The sequence below is a fragment of the Juglans regia genome, chromosome 7, assembly GCF_001411555.2.
Source record: "Juglans regia cultivar Chandler chromosome 7, Walnut 2.0, whole genome shotgun sequence".
In the NCBI taxonomy this organism is placed as follows: Eukaryota; Viridiplantae; Streptophyta; class Magnoliopsida; order Fagales; family Juglandaceae; genus Juglans; species Juglans regia.
In genome coordinates this window covers 36,724,423-36,742,134 of record NC_049907.1, presented here as the reverse complement: position 1 = coordinate 36,742,134, position 17,712 = coordinate 36,724,423, and the positions used below count along the sequence as shown (strand labels likewise).

General features: G+C 33.8%; 1 protein-coding gene across 1 annotated transcript; it reads left to right on the top strand.

Moving 5' to 3' along the window:
- Positions 1–10,499: 10,499 nt before the first annotated feature.
- On the top strand, positions 10,500–17,712 carry LOC109010447 (vacuole membrane protein KMS1-like). The gene is made up of 8 exons (XM_018991288.2): positions 10,500–10,937; positions 11,844–12,058; positions 14,713–14,791; positions 15,111–15,410; positions 15,849–15,994; positions 16,521–16,637; positions 16,917–17,096; positions 17,214–17,712. The coding sequence occupies exons 1-8, from the start codon at positions 10,847–10,849 to the stop codon at positions 17,388–17,390; spliced, it is 1,305 nt and encodes a 434-aa protein (XP_018846833.1). The 5' UTR covers positions 10,500–10,846; the 3' UTR covers positions 17,391–17,712.

The window sequence follows — 17,712 nt, the reverse complement described above, 5'->3', positions numbered from 1 at the left end:
CACTTAATCACAGAATAAAACACATTAGTAATTAAAAGTAACAAACATAATGTATTGACATACATATTACAATTCTTCACCTTGGCAAAACATTTATTTGCCAAAAATTCATTTAACACTCATCATTGGCACATTTCTGCATTGTTCCCCTAATGAGAATTGACTCTAGACTCCGTATCAATTAAGTTCAAATAGTGTCTGAACTTAGACCAATGGACAGACTTGGTCATCATATCTGAGAAGTTATCCTTAGTTGAAACATTTTTCACACCTAATACTTTAGACTCTATAACATCCGTACAAAATGAAGCCTTATATCAATATGTTTGGACCTTTCATGAAAAACTTGGTTTTTAGCTAAATGCAATGTGCTTTGATTGTCAGTGTATTGTGATGTTACCATTGAAAATATTTAACTCACTTGCAATGCCTTTTAACCATATGGCCTCTTTAATGGCTTTTGTCAATGCTATATATTCAGCTTCTGTGGTGGACAATCCACCACAGATTGTAAGTGTGATTTCCAGCTAATAGCTCCCCCAAAAGCAGTAAACACATAACCAGTTAATGACTTCCTAGTGTCTACACTCCCTGCAAAGTCAGAGTCTACAAAACCAATAATTTCATAACCTTTTTTTACTTTGTTTCCAAAACTAAGACCTAAATTGGTAGTGCCTGCAAGGTATCTTAATAACCATTTAATGGCCTGCCAATGGGGTTTTCCTGAGTTTCCCATAAATCTGCTAACTACACTCACTGCATAAGTCAGATCAGGCCTAGAACAAACCATTGCATACATTATACTTCCCACCATGCTAGCATAAGGAATTTGTTGCATAAAACTAATATTTGAGTTTGTTTTAGGGCCTGATCTATAGACAGTTTAAAATGCTGACCTAAGGGTGTATTTACGGGGTTTTACATGTTCCATACCAAATCCATTGAGAATTTTTGAAATGTAGTGTCTTTGAGACAAGTATATCATTCCAGCACTTCTGTTTCTTTCAATTTTCATTCCTAAAATTTTCTTAACAAGACCCAATTCCTTTATTTCAAATTCTGATTTCAGCATGCATTTAACTTGTTCAATTAAATCAGTGTCTTTACGAGCTACCAGCATGTCATCAACATATAAGAGAAGATAAACAAATATTATTTTTTCTTCTTTGTAATAAACACAACTATCATAACAGCTTCTTTTAAAATTGTTACTAATCATATATGTATCAAATCTTTTATACCATTGTCTAGGTGATTGTTTAAGACCATACAAAGATTTCTTAAGAAGACACACTTGATTATTATTAATTTTATTAGGAAAACCTTCAGGAGGCTGCATATAAATTTCTTTTTCAAGTTCTCAATGCAGAAAAGCAGTTTTAACATCTAATTGTTCTATATGCAACTTTTCAAAGGCTGTATAAACTAACAATAGCCTAATTGAGCTATGTTTAATCACAGGTGAGAAGATTTCATTAAAATCAATTCCTTCTCTCTGTGTAAACCCTTTTACTACAAGTCTAGTTTTATACTTGGTCCCTTCTACCCCTGGTATGCTTTCATTTTTCTTATAGATCCACTTCGATCGAACAAGTTTAACCCCTTTAGGTTTAGGCACTAAAACCCAGGTCTTATTCTTATTAAGAGATTTCATTTCCTCATGCATGGCAAGAATCCATTTAGAGGAATCCTTGCTAGTTATTGCCTCTTTATAACTTTTTGGTTCCTGATAAATCACCTCATCAGCTACTGTTAGAGCAAACATTATGAGTTCTGCTTAACCATACCTTATAGGTGGTTTGATAACTCTCTTTTGCCTATCTCTAACTAGCTTATAAGAGTTAGCTCCACTTTGATCAATGTCACCTGAGTCTCCTCCATCAGGGTTACTACTTTCCCTAATTTCAGGATCAAATTGGGCATTAACTTGCTCCACCTCAATCTGAGATCCCCTTGGAGACTTGTCAATTTCTTGGTCTACTTTTTCCTCCTATACCCAAGTCATTTATGACTCATTAAAGGTCACATCTCTGCTCACAATGCACTTATACCTTCCAGGTCCATCTAACCAAAGTTTGTAGCCCTTTATTCCTTTAGAATACCTTATAAAAGTACACTTAAGTGCCCTAGGTTCCAGCTTGTCAGTTTTTGAGTGTGCGTAGACAACACACCCAAAAACTCTTAGGTAGTCATAGTTGGGAGGTTTCCCAGACCATAACTCATGTGAAGTTTTAAACCTTATAGCAGATGAAGCACATTTATTTATAAGGTGGGTGGCAGCTTCTGCCCAGAAGGTTTTGGGCAACCCTAAATTTGACAGCATACACCTTACCCTTTCTAAGATGGTACTGTTCATTCTTTCATCTAAGTCATTCTATTGAGGGGCTTCCCTTAATGTCTTATGCCTAAGAATTCCTTCTTTTTGACAGTACATATTAAACTCATTGGACAGAAACTCTAGACCATTGTCTGTCGTTAGGGTCTTGAGTTTTCTACCTACTTGGTTTTTTACTAGAGTCTTCCACTCCTTGAATTTTTCAAAGGTGTCACTCTTGTTCTTAAGTATGTATATCCAGACCTTCCTAGAGTAATCATCCACTAATGAGAGGAAATAACTCCCTCCACTATGTGAATTCACTCTTGCAGGTCCTCATAGGTCAAAATTGACATAATCTAGGATTTGTTTAGTGTTGTGGGTTGCTGACTTAAAACTAACCCTCTTTGCCTTTCCATAGATACAATTTTCACATAAAGGTAAGTTCCCTAGGTTCTGGTCACTCTGCAGCCCTTGTTTTTGTAATTCTAGGAGACCCCCTTAACTTACATGCCCAAACCTCCTATGCCATAACACATCTTTATTTTCTACCATGTTCTGAGTTGGGGATGCTTCTTCAACTACTGTTTTTCCAAGTAGTGTATACATCCCATTTTTAATTACCCATTTCATAATAACTAAGGAGCCTTTAATAACTCTAAGAACCATTGTCTCAGATTTGAAGGTGTAGCCTGCCAAATCAAGCATACCAAGAGAAATTAATTTTCTCTTTAATTCAGGTATAAACCTGACCTCCTTAAAAAAAATTTCAATCTCATCATGCATTTTAAGTCTAACTGACCATATTTCCATGACTTTACAGGACTTATTGTTTCCTAGGATTACATATCCCCCATCTAACTTAGAGAATGTCTCAAACCAATCTCTAATTGGACACATATGAAAAGAGCAACCAAAGTCCATTATCCACTCTGTTTTTGAACCAACCTCACTCACTGTAAGTACCTCAACACTTTCATACCCCTCTAAAACTACAAAAGCATCCCCTGCCTCTTTAGTCTTATTCCCAAGGTTTGTTTCCTATCAAGGCAATCTTTCTTAAAGTGTCATTCCTTGTGACAGTGAAAATATTTAAACTGTTTTCTCTTTGACTTAGACCTGAAGTTCTTGTTTTCATTCTTGCCCATTTTTTCTCTTTTTTCTGTTCTACCCCTAATAGACAAGCCTTCCCCATGATTCTATTTGGCTTCTCCTCTGCTCTGTAGTTCCCTAGTATGAAGTACAAATTTTACTTCATCAAGAGTCAGTGAATCTCTACCATACATCATAGTTTCTTTTAGGCTTAGGTATAATGAATCCAAAGAACTCATCAAGAGGATGGTCTGATCCTCATCCTCCACCTTAATGTCTATATTAGCTAGATCTAGAATAATTTTGTTGAACTTATCAAGGTGCTGCCCTATTTGAGTTCCAGGGGTCATCTTGAAATTATATAGTTTGGTTTTCTTGTGTAGTCTGTTTGATAGGGATTTGGTCATGTACAAGTTCTCTAATTTTAGCCATATACCTGTAGCAGTGTCTTCACTAGCCACCTCTCTCAGGACTTTATCCCCAAGAGAGAGAATTAGGGCACTATGGGCTTTCTGGAGGGTGTCCTTATGGACAGCCCCCTTTTCTTCGTCTTTCGAGGAAGAGCCCTTTTGTTTCTCACCAATGAGGGCATCCTACAGTCCATGTTGGACTAGCAGTGCCCTCATCTTGATTCTCCATAAGTCAAAATCATTATCCCCAGTAAACTTCTCTATATCAAACCTCATGGTCCTTATGAACCTCTCTCTAGATACCAATTGTTATAAAAATAGTGATTTGTTTTTATTATGAAAAATTTCAATAATTTTGTGATAAAACCTTTTTGTTTCTTTGTTCTAGAACTTTTAGTTTTTCACCCAAACAAAAACTACAATAATCACAAGGATCGCAATTTGATACCAACCACAACCAAAGAAATACCAATATTACAAGATTTGATCAGATTACAATTATCGAACATTATAGAACAATATGAACCATGAAACTTATCAAGAACATAAATAGAAATCAAATAAAGAAAAGGAAATATAACCTGTAAAAGGAAATAAAAGAAATAAAGGAAAGAATACACTGATATACATGGTTCGACCCTAACGATCTACATCCATGGCAGAAATGGCCTCAGAGAAGCCTCGGAGATCTTTTATTGATGAACAATACTTCATAGAGAAGCCTCAGTACCGTAGAGTTAGAAAGCCCTCACCGAAATCATAAGAAATCGCACAGATTTCTTCTCTCTAAAAGCAATCCCTAACAAACCCTAGAAAACCTTAGAATCGCCCCTTCTCTGCTCTATCTCTCAAACAACCGTAATTACAGAAAATAAAAACACTCTGCTAGGATTACAACATATAAGGATGTATATATAGATTACAACAGATGCCACCACGTGTAGAGATCCAACGGTTCAGCACATAACCCTTTAGATTAAAGCCACGAGCTTCTCACATGTCCCTTTTAACTCTGCCTTATTAGCTTCAAGAGGTCAAATCGAGCCAAAAACATCACCCACTTAATCATATAATAAAACACATTAGTAATTAAAAGTAACAAATACAATGTATTGACATATATATTATACTTGATCATTCTATTAGGTAGCGACAAGGCAACCAAAGAGTGCTTTCGATTTCAAACAGAAGGTTAAAACAAACATCAATATTTTCGACACGTTAAAATTGTTCTATGAATAATTAATGGGTCAATCAAACACGACAAAACTCGATCAAAAAATGGGGTCTGCTTGGGTGTATGTCATGTGTGTATGACCTTCTGTCTAGTCAATCAGTGACTCAATTGCATGCCAGCTTCTAAAGTGGATGTCTTAGTACAATTTATAAGAGAGTATGAAAAAACATTAACAAATATTTACTAATTTTCAATTTTTGCTTTACCAGATCAAGCTGGTTTATTGATAAATTTACGTACAAATTAGGAACTTATATGACCTAATTGATGGAATTAACCATGTTGACAATCTCCTTTCTTATTTGCAATGGAAAGGAATCAAAATAAAGAGGGGGAATATATGATGAGCAATGATATCGAAAAAAGAAGATCAACTCACCATTTTTTTCACGTACAAATTAAAGGGCCATATCCATCCACCACCCCCGATGAAAATAAATTAATATAAAGTAAAGATCATGAGAATATTTTATTAGAAGTGGAATTACAAGGAAATTAAGGTGACCAAAGCGTTTCCAAATAACGATTAGAAAATTTTTCAAGGCATATTCCTTGCTTTGGTCATGTAAATAATGATGCATTTAAATTTTAAAATGACAAATAAACAGTCGTAACGTCTTAGATCATCAAACTTACATTTGAGAGGCAGTAATGAGCAAATACACTATAAAAAAAATTATTTAATTGTGACTAATTTTTTTTATAAAAATGATTATTTCTTGTCAAAATAAATCTATTTTCGTCGTAAATAATCATTCTCGTTATAAATATTCATTTTTCTTGTAGTGATAGTACTTGATATTTATGCATACAAGAACACTTATTCAAATTTTAAGGTCTTACAAGAAAAAGCTATTTTTGCATCCAATTAATTTGTGCAAAAAGCTTTGTATCTTGTAGTGGGAACTTGACTTACACTAGGGAGATTGAGCAACATTTATTAAATATATATTGTTGTCCGGAGATTTACTTGAAGAACAATAATTCTTGTTTAGATAGTAAAATTATTTTATCTCATTTAATCATTATAATTTTTTTAATTTTTTACATAAAATATAATAAATAATTTAATTTTTTTAAAATCTTAAAATAATAATAATATTAAAAAATAATAATTTAATAATATTTTTTTTAATTTTCAACTTTTATCACAATTTAGTATTCAAACAGCACCCAACTATATGGAGTGTCGTGCAGGCTATGGCAAATAAAACATTTCAAGCTACAATTTTTGTAACTTTTGTTGGCAAAGGTTTTTGCCACAACTGAAAGTATTATAGATCTTTTGTCGTGGCCTGAAGATATATATTTAAGACATAATAAAGTAGTTGCAGTAGCATTAATTCTACATGATATATATCTATATATATATATATACATCATGACACAAATATATGTATGCATGTATGTATGTATGTTATACAATTTGTTTTAGGCATGTTATATGAGACAGATTTGTCATTAGGTAGAATGGGACATGATCATGAGGCCTGAAATAATAATAAAAAAAAAGGGGGTTTTATTTGAAAGTGGGAATTAGTCAATAAAGAAATAGGTGTAAGCTGGACACAGATCATGGGATCGAGCCAAATCAAAGCACATGGAGATAAACAAATCAAATAAATAGGTGTATAGATTGGTTTAATAATGATAGATATTAGTTCTAAAACGTTTAAATCATTTTTTTTTTTTTTTTGTCCTTTCATTTTACTTGTTAAACCAATCTTTAAAAATTGTCCTTTTGTCCCACGCGAAACACACCAATTGCTTTAATAATCACCACGAGGCCAAGATAATTAAGTGAAGTACGTTTTCAGTGTTGGGTTAGTCATGGGCTCTAAAATTAGGTAGATGAAGTGGATGTATGCGCGACCATTTCCGAGCCCGACGTTGGCTCAAGACATTACAAATTACTTAGCAAATTGCTAATATTTGTTTTTCTATAAGTATATATAAAACCACATTTTTCAGAGATTGATTTTACATATAAAAAAAAAACTTTCACATTATATTATACATATTTGAACCAAATAATAAAAAAATATTATTTTTTTATATGCTTCAAATAAGCAAATATTAAATTAGTTTTTCTTGATATATGCTTCAAATAAGCAAATATCAATCTCGTTTGATCTTCTTTAGTATCTTTGTTTTTGTTGCTGTTGATAGAGAGATCAAAGGGTAGGAGAGAAAAAAATAGTAAAATAATATTTAGAGAGTGAATAGTATTTATTCAAATTCTGTTTATAGCTATGAAAAATTTTGAAAATACATAATCCAATACAGACCAATTTGAGAAGATATTATACAAATATGAAGATGCATAAGTCATTACCAATGCATAAATCGATATATAAGACGCTTGAGGGCTTGTTTGTTTAGAGAAACGATCTCATCTCATCATTGTAATTTTTTTAAATTTTTATATAAAATATAATAAACAATTCAATTTTTTTAAATTTTAAAATAATATTTTATTCAACTTATCTCATTTCGTTTCACTATCCAAATCAACTCTCAAGCCTCTTTCTTGTCCAATTATGTGTCTCCACTCTTTATCATTATGTTTATTGGCATCTCCTTTATCTCGTATTCAATACCGAAAAAATATTAAATAATTTTAAAATATAAATTATATGATATTTTCATTCTATCACGAGATGATTACGACATGTCATCATTTGACAGGCCCATACTCTTCCGCTTATTCTCGTGTCTTTAATCTTAAAAAAGTAATGATATACATACATTTTATAATAATATTATAAAATAAATATATTTTACAAAAATAATTCATATTTAAAATAAAATTATATAAAATGTTGTAAAAAATATTATGAGTAAATAATTTTTCTCTTAAAAATATGCTGGAGAAATACTTGGACCCATGGGCATATATATTCTCGTAATGTCTTTACATCTTATTGGATGTTGATGCCGTCGTCTCAAAATTGCTTACATTGGGCCTGTACGCTTACCCTTCAGGCCCATAAAAATTAGTGAAACTAGAAGTTCCAAGATACAGTATTATTATTGTAAAAAGGAATAATATTTCTTTTAATTGTTACTCGAATTTAAATATTTCAAGTGAGAAATATATTTGTATATAAAGTGAACTCTTTAATATTTATTGTTCGTATATTATTATCTAAAATATTTATACGGATAACAATAAATATTGTAGAACAGTAATAATACATCAATATCTGAACTACAAGTGCGTATTGGGGTGACCTTGACAATGACTTCCTTTCTTTCCTTATTTTTTCCTTCTTCTTTGCATATAATAATTAACCCCACACGCATCTGAAAACAAAACGTGTGAATTGGCAAAGCACCTTATCCAGCTTAGCCTCTTACCTGAAAATGACCCATCAAAAATATTATTTATTATCTTCTTAATTATCATTTTCTCATTTTTTCCTTGTATGATATTAAACTATTGAAATAAAAAAAGTAGATAACCATAAATAGTTTTCTAATTATTTAATATTTCTTTTTATAAGATAATATTAATTAAAAGAATAGTAGTCACAGTACTTCTGTATTTTCTAAATTTATTAACTCGTTCACATATAGATAATTAAAATTCGAGATCTTATCTTTTAAGATGATCTCTGCCTAAGTTCTCTCTGTTTTGGAAAAATACCATTAATAATTTTCTTTTAAGTCATATTTACATTATGCTTTCCAATAATTTAAAATCAATGACACTTTCTCATCTACTTTATATATGTTAGACGGGTTTTGCTATACATCAGCCACGATTCATCTCCATATCCATAATTTTTTTTTTATATAGTCTGAGGTGTTTTTAATAAGGTGTGAAGTATTGTTTACAATGTGTGGAGTAATGAATAGTAGTTGATGAGAAAAATAATAATTATTATTTTATGTTGGGAAACCTCTCCAAGGTAGTGCCTTCAAATCTACCTTTGCAAAGTAACCACAACATGGAAGTTTTTTTACAATGTGTGGGATAATGAATAGTAGCTGATGAGAAGAATAATTATTATTATTTTATGTTGGGAAACCTCTCCAAGGTAGGGCCTTCAAATCCACCTATGCAAAGTAACCACTACACGGAAGTTTTTTTACAATATGTGGGATAATGAATAGTAACTGATGAGAATAATAATTATTATTATTTTATGTTAGGAAACTTCTCTAAGGTAGGACCTTCAAATCCACCTCTGCAAAGTAACCATTACACGGAAGTTGTTAAATCGTTGACTTTTTATTAAGAAATGTGATCCTAAATGATTGTTTGCACTCATGAGATGTTAAACTTTGGACCTTAAAAGGAGTGATATGTCAAGATAAAAGCGTTCACCACTTGAGCCAATCCCTTAGGGTTAATATAAGCTGATGAGAAGAATTATTAATGTTAGACATGTATTTAGTGATGATTAACATGATAATTGGTTCATCTTATATCCTATATATTATATATATATATATATATATATATACACACGAAGGAAGGAAAGAAAAGAAAAGAAAAGGAAGTAGAAATTGTGATTGCAGTGGACCGACCAAAAAGAAAAGAAAACCAATGGAAGGAAAGAATGATGAATAGACATAAAGCGTGTCTTCAAATCAACCCTTGAGAGTGGAGCTTCGAACTTATACCTTACATATTCTGTCCCTTTTGGGATCGCATAAAAAGGCATATTATATTATATCTTATAATTAGATCTTACTTTCAAAAGCATAAAAAAAAAAAAAAAATGTTTCTAAAAATAAGTACAAGGAATCCATTTGTCCTTTAATTTACGATCGAGAAAAATAGAGACATAAGAAAATAATTCCTTTTTAAAATAGATTGCCAACAGCATTTTCGATTTTGTTATTTTTTAATTATTTAAACTAAAATAGAAACAGTTATTCATTCCCTTGAACAGATGGAAGTATAACGTCCAAAAAATCCTTGTAACTTATTATTAGAAAGACACGTTCTAGGAAGGTGACAACTGACAAGTATGTCTCCTCTACATTTTCTTTGACTGAAAATGATCGAATTGAATGCTATAAATCATGATTCAATGATAGTAATTATGATATATTTCTTAACAGAATAATAGTATTTCTTGAGTTCTAAAATTGTTCTCTCATACCCTAGCTAGTGAATATTATATATATCTTAAAAATATTTTTTTAATTATTAAATAAAAATAAATAAATAAATAAATCGGTGAAATCCTAGATAGCCCAAACATTATTCTATTATATATTGCTTTGCATGGTGAAGAATTTATTTATATTAAATTTAATATATCTATATAATCAATAATGTTAAACATTATTAACTCCAAATTATAGATATTAATTATTATGCATCTTTATGGAATATGTTATTAATATAATTGGAGGTATTGCTGCAATTTTTTTTCACTATTTCGAAGTGGAAAAATTCATAAATAAATCACTATTCTTCTGACGCGTTATTAAATTTTAATTTTTTAAGTCTCACATGAGTCGCTTTGCAAAAGAGGGGATAAAATCGACGCAGGCGGATCTCCCACCAAACTCCCTTCCAACTGTTCCAAGTCCTCGTATCTGTTTTTTTTTCCCCGTTTCGTAGATCTCTGCCAATTTTGTTCAAAACAAATTCAAATATGCGGAAAAAATCCAAAACAGAGATGTTTGTTATTTGACATTTAGGAAATTGATTCATGTCCTCCATTTTCTCCGACCAATCGGAGCGATAAACTTGCACCCACAGAAATTATTTCGTAATTTCTTCTAACAAAATAAATTAATATAGCTGAAAAAGGAGTTTCTGATTCTGGCATGTCCAGCGTAATGGGTTCGCGCAGAGGATCAACTTCTGCTGCTGCTGCTCCTGCTCCCTCCGCTCAACGTGGTGACGTTGCGATCTCAGGCAGGCGATTCTGATTCTTATTTTTTCATTGTTAATTGATATCTTTCATATTGTGTTTTCTCTAAAGTTTCGTTATTTAAAATTTAAAATTTGATTCACTTCGAAACTTTGCTTTCATATATTTTAGCCTTTCATTCATTCTGTTTATGGGTATTAGGTCGTAGATTGTGTGGTAAAACCTAGGCTTAAAAGTTTTTGTATCTGCACGAATTTTTGTTTGAACTTATTCCTGAATTAGCATGGGTAGTACTAGGTAATGCCCAGAACTATCTTCGAGCTGATTTCCGAAGCGAAAAGTGTATTGGGTTATTATTTGAACATATGAAATGTTCAGAATCTTTAAGCACTTGTATTTGTATATGATTTGGGCTATGTAATAGTGAACAAAAAGCAATTCTATCGCTTTGTAATGCACGATTCAGAGGGTTTCCCAAGCGTGTGATATGCAACAGGATTGTGCTAGGAATTGTTTTGCCGAACTGTATTGGAGGAATTATCTGCTAGAGGCTGTTTTTGAACAACAAAAGATCCCTTCTTATAGATCCACGTGTTGTATTTTTACCTTGCCTCTGCTAATGAAATGGCCTCCTTTCAGGAGTGTTGAAAATTAGTTGCTGGGATGGGTTTTAATCTCTCTCTCTCTCTTTTATTTTTTCCGTTGTTTTAGGGTAGAAACTACTTTTGCAAAGATACTGGGATTTTCTGTGTATAACTTATCAGAGAAATTTCGGTATGTTCTCATATCAATAGCGGTACTTATTATGAATGAATCTACGTTAGTACTAATGAAAAATAAGTAGAATATTTTATTCTTACTCATAAAGAAAAGGCAGAATATCCACCTCTGGTACAAGTTTAAGGGTCCTACCAAATCTTATCGGCTAATAGAGGTGTTGTATTTTGCAGAACTCCATGGGAGGCGGCATCAACAGGAAGTAGAAAATCTGACACTCAGAACACAACCCTTGAAAACTTTGAAGTTCTTCATTTTGGCTAGTCTTCAGTATGTTAAGCAGTTAATATTATATCTGCTAGCAAAGGGTGGATGGCTAATGCTTTTGAGCACAGTGGCAGCAGCTAGTGCAATTCTTGTTGTTGCCATTGATGGCCCTCATGAGAAGGTATTTGGCTTTGTGCATTGCCATTGCTGCTCCATTTTCAGTAGCATGTTCTTTTTTGTCAAGAGATGACAGAATCTACGTGAGACTATGTATGTTTGGCATAAAAGGTTTCTCTGAATAAATATTTTAAGTGGGAGCTTTTTTTTTCGGAGAATCGCTAAGTTTTGCCAAAATTCTGAAATGATGTCAAAAACACTTCTAGCTTTTCTATTGTACAGGAGATCATTCTCTACCACGTGCACTCCTGGCTTACCAAAAATTGAAAACTAACCAGAAGGAGATCTTGACCACTCACATCGTCCATGTTGGCATACAATCTTCTTCACCTCACAAATCATAAATCTTGCACAGAAAATATTTGCATAGTCTTTGGGTGTGTAAGCCACAGTCCATTTGAAAACAAGTGGGCAAAACTTGAGACTGACATGAAAAATCCCAATTTTTATGGTAGACCCCACTTGTTTTTTAAAGAACTACGCGGGGTTTGCACACTCTAGAACAGTATCTAGCATTACTCATTTTGCACCTCCCCTTCAGCTTACACGGTTGGTCTGCAAGTCTCCAACCAAGCCCCCTTGTAACCCATCCCTTGACCACCTCTTCTCCACATTCCCTACACGCTAAACCCCACCACTGAGCAATATTATCCTTGAACTCACCCTACACTTCTAGACTGCAAGCCTCCTTACCCTATTATTTCTTTGATGTCAAAACTCAACCAAAATAACAACAATAAAAATGAGGAGAGGATGAATCCTCTTAATCTCATAGCTAGTAAGCTACCAAGAAGGGGGACACCAACCAGAAGCTCCACCACCATCAGGAAGCTGCCTTGTCCTCTGTGCAATCACTCCCTATCAAGGATGAGCTGCTCTTTGCCAACTAAAGTGATATTTGGGACAGGGAGATCTTCTTTTTTTTTTTTTTCTTTTTTTTTCCCCTAATTGGCACCGGGTATCTAGGAACAAAGTCCTGACTAATTGAAGGGAGAAGTCCTTTGAGATGTTGTCGTTGATGTCTAAGGCTAGGGCCGATGTCATTGCACTGACCTAGAAGTTGAGATACTATTATGTCTTCTTGTGTGGGTGGATGGAGAGAATCCACTCAGACCTGAAGAACATGGCCTGCCCTGTTCTCAAAAGAGATCAAGTTCACCATCCAGTGCATCACGATAGCACAGAACAATATTGCAATTTGTTTTGGCGGATCAGGGGGTGGGCAAGGTCCACTGCCCCTGCTCTCCGAAAATATAAGTTTAAAACAATCCGTAGAATGCTTTTTAGCCCAAGCCTGTTTGTAAATCTCCCAAGAACTATTGACAAATGTCCAGGTCCGACAAAAAATTAAAATATATTTTACCCAACTGCCTCTCTCAGAAAATAAGTTTTATTAAAAAGCATCTGCTAGACGTATGATACATTCAATCTATGCCCCCTTTTAGCTTTTATTTTCTTTCTAGCTTGCTTTCCTCAGGCCTCACCCAATGAATTATGCGTTTATTTAGTACTCAATGTTTTTCCTCGTCCGTCACTTGGCTTGCTGAGGAGCAAGAATCAACCATTGTAGATACCCATTGAATTTGTGATTATTAATTTCAAATTGAGTATATATTTTTTTATTGGCATCCATATCCATGCCTTTGTGCAACAGTGAGTTTTGTTTTCTATATTATAACAAACATAGGCTCTAAATTAGCGTATTATTTTGTATGGTGTATTTGTGTGTGCGTGTGTTTTTTTTTAATTATGTTCTTGCTTTATATTGTACAAATCATTTGGATGGAAAGAAACAACCATAGTTTTGAAGATCAGGAACAATCTAGATGATCTTAAGGTTTCTTTCTTCAATACCTTATTTCTTTGGGTTATAGTGATAAACTTCAATGGGCTTAGTTTTCATGACTTCCTGGTATCTATCTCTAGCTCCTAATCAGGTGCATTTTTCTTGTATACATCCTATGTACTTTGGTTATGCCTATTTTCTGTATTAATAAAACTTTGTTTTGTCTATTAAAAGAAGTGCCCCCGCCCCCCTTTTTTTGCATTAATTCCTATAAGATAGACATGGAGCCTTTTTTTCATGCTTTTCCCCAAGGCCTGGAGAAACCTGCAATCAATAGGATTTTCCTATGATGGGTTCAATTTATTTGGAACCTACCCTAAATGGGCACCCGGACCGGATTGGACTGAACTTTGTGTTATTGTTCTCTTGTTTTGTAATCCATTAATCCACCACCCACCACCACCACCCTCCTTGAAATGGAGCAGAGGAAAGAATTTCTTGTTTCAGGAAGCGATTTTGCACCCACAAAGGGTTTACATGGAAAAATATTGCTTTTCGTTTGCCAATATTTTCTCTCTCACCAAGCATCTCAAAATGCTGGGAATATCTCGCTGGAAATGTTTTCAATCAAGTAGACAACATAAATTGGTTAAGGATTATTGTCCTCGATTTCCTTGCACATTCTAAGGTTGGACAACCTGTTATAAGCTTAAAGCTCTTTGCTTTTTATGACTTAGATGATAAAGTCCATGTGATGTGAGTTTTGTTTTAGCATCTTGTGGTGGATGTTTTTAGCCTTTATTTTGTTCTTGGTAGTTGTATTCATGTTGTTTTCACTCGGCCATAATGATGTTAATGCCATGTTTCCACAGCATGTTGAGGAGCTTTCAAGATATATCCAGTTTGGACTATGGTGGATTGCTCTTGGAGTTGCATCTTCGATCGGGCTTGGTAAGGAAAAATTTTGAGCATGGAGGCCATATGTTTTGGTGGTTGGATGAATTTTTGTGCTTATGTAAATAATGGATCACATAGATAATTGATCCCAGGAGGCAATTTTCTTAGTTATCATAGCTATTATATTTGGGGGTAGGAAAAGCATTAACTTTTTATGGTAGCTTGAAAATATGTAGATAGCATATAACTTGAATCTTGATTAAGCCTTTCTTCAACTTCTTTCTCGAAACATCTCATGTCTTGACCAGCCCTGTGTTACTGAAGTTCTAAGAAGTTCTAACATCAACTTTTTATTCCATTTATTTTTCTTCAGGATCTGGTTTGCATACTTTTGTCCTTTATCTTGGTCCCCACATCGCATTTTTCACCATAAAAGCAATGCAGTGTGGCCGTGTGGATTTAAAAAGTGCTCCATATGATACAACTCAGTTGAGAAGAGGTCCTTCATGGCTTGATAAGGACTGCTCTGAATTTGGGCCCCCATTATTCTCATCATTACATGGTTTGCGCGTTCCAATTAGCAGCATATTGCCACAGGTTCAGATTGAGGCCATTTTATGGGGTCTTGGGACTGCAATTGGAGAGCTTCCTCCATACTTTATCTCAAGAGCAGGTATGAGGAATATAGTTTTGGTAGTATTTTTTCCTACCAAACTGATATTTGTGAGACATATATTTTACTTTTAAAGTTATAATTCTGGGAGTAACTTTAATTTCTGTGGTCAGGGCCTCGTTTGTGTGTGTGTGTTTGTGTGAGAGAGAGAGTTATGCTTGTTTTGGAGGACTCCATTCTGCATTATTCTTCTTATTAAAACGAATACTTAGCATCTAATAGACAATCTGGAGCCAAAGTTAAAACCTTAATTGTGATTATTGAGCCAGCCTATGGGCTTTAATCCTTTTTTTTTTTCTCTTTTTTTGAGAAGAGGATGAGACCCTTACCTCGTCTTTTCCCATAAAAAAAGAAAAAGAAAAAAAAAAGGATGAAACCCTGCAATCTAATTAAAATGAGTGCATTGCCATGGGCTTTACTCATTTTCAAGCATGTCAGGTGGCGAATTGGAGGCTATGGAAGAATTGGATGCCTCCTCAACTGAAGGCGAAGGAGTCATTGCTACTCGACTAAATCAAATCAAACGCTGGCTGTTATCGCATGCGCAGCACTTGAACTTCTTTACAATTTTAGTTCTCGCTTCGGTTAGTTTGGAGTTTCTTTGGCTTTGTTGCTGGAACTCTTTATGAATAGGATTGTTGGAACCTTTTGATAAGTAACACTATATTTGCAATTATTTATTTCCCTTAGCCAAATAATCATGAAAAGAACATATATAGTGTACTTTACTTTTAATCCTTGTGAAATATCTATTAATAAATCCTTTAATATCTCTATATCACTGACTTTACTGTTTTAGAATTTACTTTTCTTGAAATTGTAAAACATCTTTTTACTGAAGTTTTCTTACTTGAAAAAAAATGACCTGAATCTGTGTGTTCTGTGTTGACATCTACTGTTCCATTCATAAATTTGGCTAGCTTCCAAGTTTAATTTGAAACTATGTTTTCCTGTATCACGTGGTATTTAATTGTTGTAATACTTATATTAATATTTCTCATGTCGAATTCTGAGAATTCAGGTTCTCTTGTAAACTTTTATATGATCCTTCAAGAGCAAAGTTGTCGTTTCTTATTATATAAGCTGCCAATTAAATGTAGTAATTTTCAGGTGCCAAATCCTCTATTTGACCTTGCTGGCATCATGTGTGGACAATTTGGGATTCCCTTTTGGAAATTTTTTTTTGCCACATTGATTGGAAAGGCAATCATCAAAACTCACATACAGGTTTGTGAATTCTCTAGTTATAGTTTGTAGCTTGTATAATGTTTCTTTTTCTATTTTCGTATGGCCTTGCCGAGTGTATTGTTCACATCTCTACAACAGTTGGATAATCATACTGCCATTTATAGCATACGTGTATAAATGTATATATGAAAGTGTGTGTGTGAATTTGTCAGTGGAGTAAAAATATAAGGCTTTCTTTATCTCTGCAAAGTAAGCTAGATGCCTGGTGTTAATTTCATTAGCCCTAATATGTTTTTTTTTGTGTGTGTGTGTGTGCAGACAGTTTTCATCATCTCTGTTTGCAATAATCAACTCCTTAACTGGATTGAAAACGAGTTGATATGGATGCTCAGCCTTATTCCGGGTTTTGCTTCTGTCTTGCCCGCCCTTGTTGTCAAACTCAATGGTGTCAAAGATAAGTATCTGACAGCACCTCCTCCCGGGGCATCGAGTATCAAGGTACAATCATGCCATACAAGGAATGGTTTTGACGATATAGGGTCATATTACTATCATTTACAGACTCATCTAACCATCTTCTTTTCTATATTTAATTATCTTTTAAAACCTTCTCAGGTGAAGAAGTGGGATCTCTCATTTGCTTCAATCTGGAATACTGTTGTGTGGCTCATGCTCATTAATTTCGCAATCAAATTTGTGACGAGCACTGCCCAAGCGTATCTTAAGGAACAACAGGAAAATGAGGTAAATGCATCGGCAACTGGATCATCTACATCTGCACATTCAAATTGAATCCAACCCTTTTAATTTAGGATGAAGTGTCAGCCTTACTGCCCCCAACAAGTAGAATTAATGGAATTTTAAACAAAGGCTCTCATCAGTGCCGACGAAGAACTCTGCGGCAGAAGTCCCTATGAGAAGCCTGTATAGAATTAGGAACACAATGGATAACAGGAAATAGTTCATTTTTCTGTCCAGTGCCTGGGGGAAAGCATTGTTTTGGGTAGTTTTTAGCTTATTGTTGACTACTTTGGAAATTAGAAACTGGAATCTTATTATTCTTTTGCAATGCAAACAGGATCCTATAAGCTCATAAACAAGTGAGCTTTCAACA

Excerpts from the sequence above, each read along its gene's own strand:
- LOC109010447 (XM_018991288.2), top strand. The coding sequence starts at position 10,847 with ATGTCCAGCGTAATGGGTTCGCGCAGAGGATCAACTTCTGCTGCTGCT. Across the intron at positions 10,938-11,843 it reads TGGTGACGTTGCGATCTCAG|AACTCCATGGGAGGCGGCAT; the intron begins GCAGGCGATTCT and ends TGTATTTTGCAG. Across the intron at positions 15,411-15,848 it reads ATACTTTATCTCAAGAGCAG|GTGGCGAATTGGAGGCTATG; the intron begins GTATGAGGAATA and ends CAAGCATGTCAG.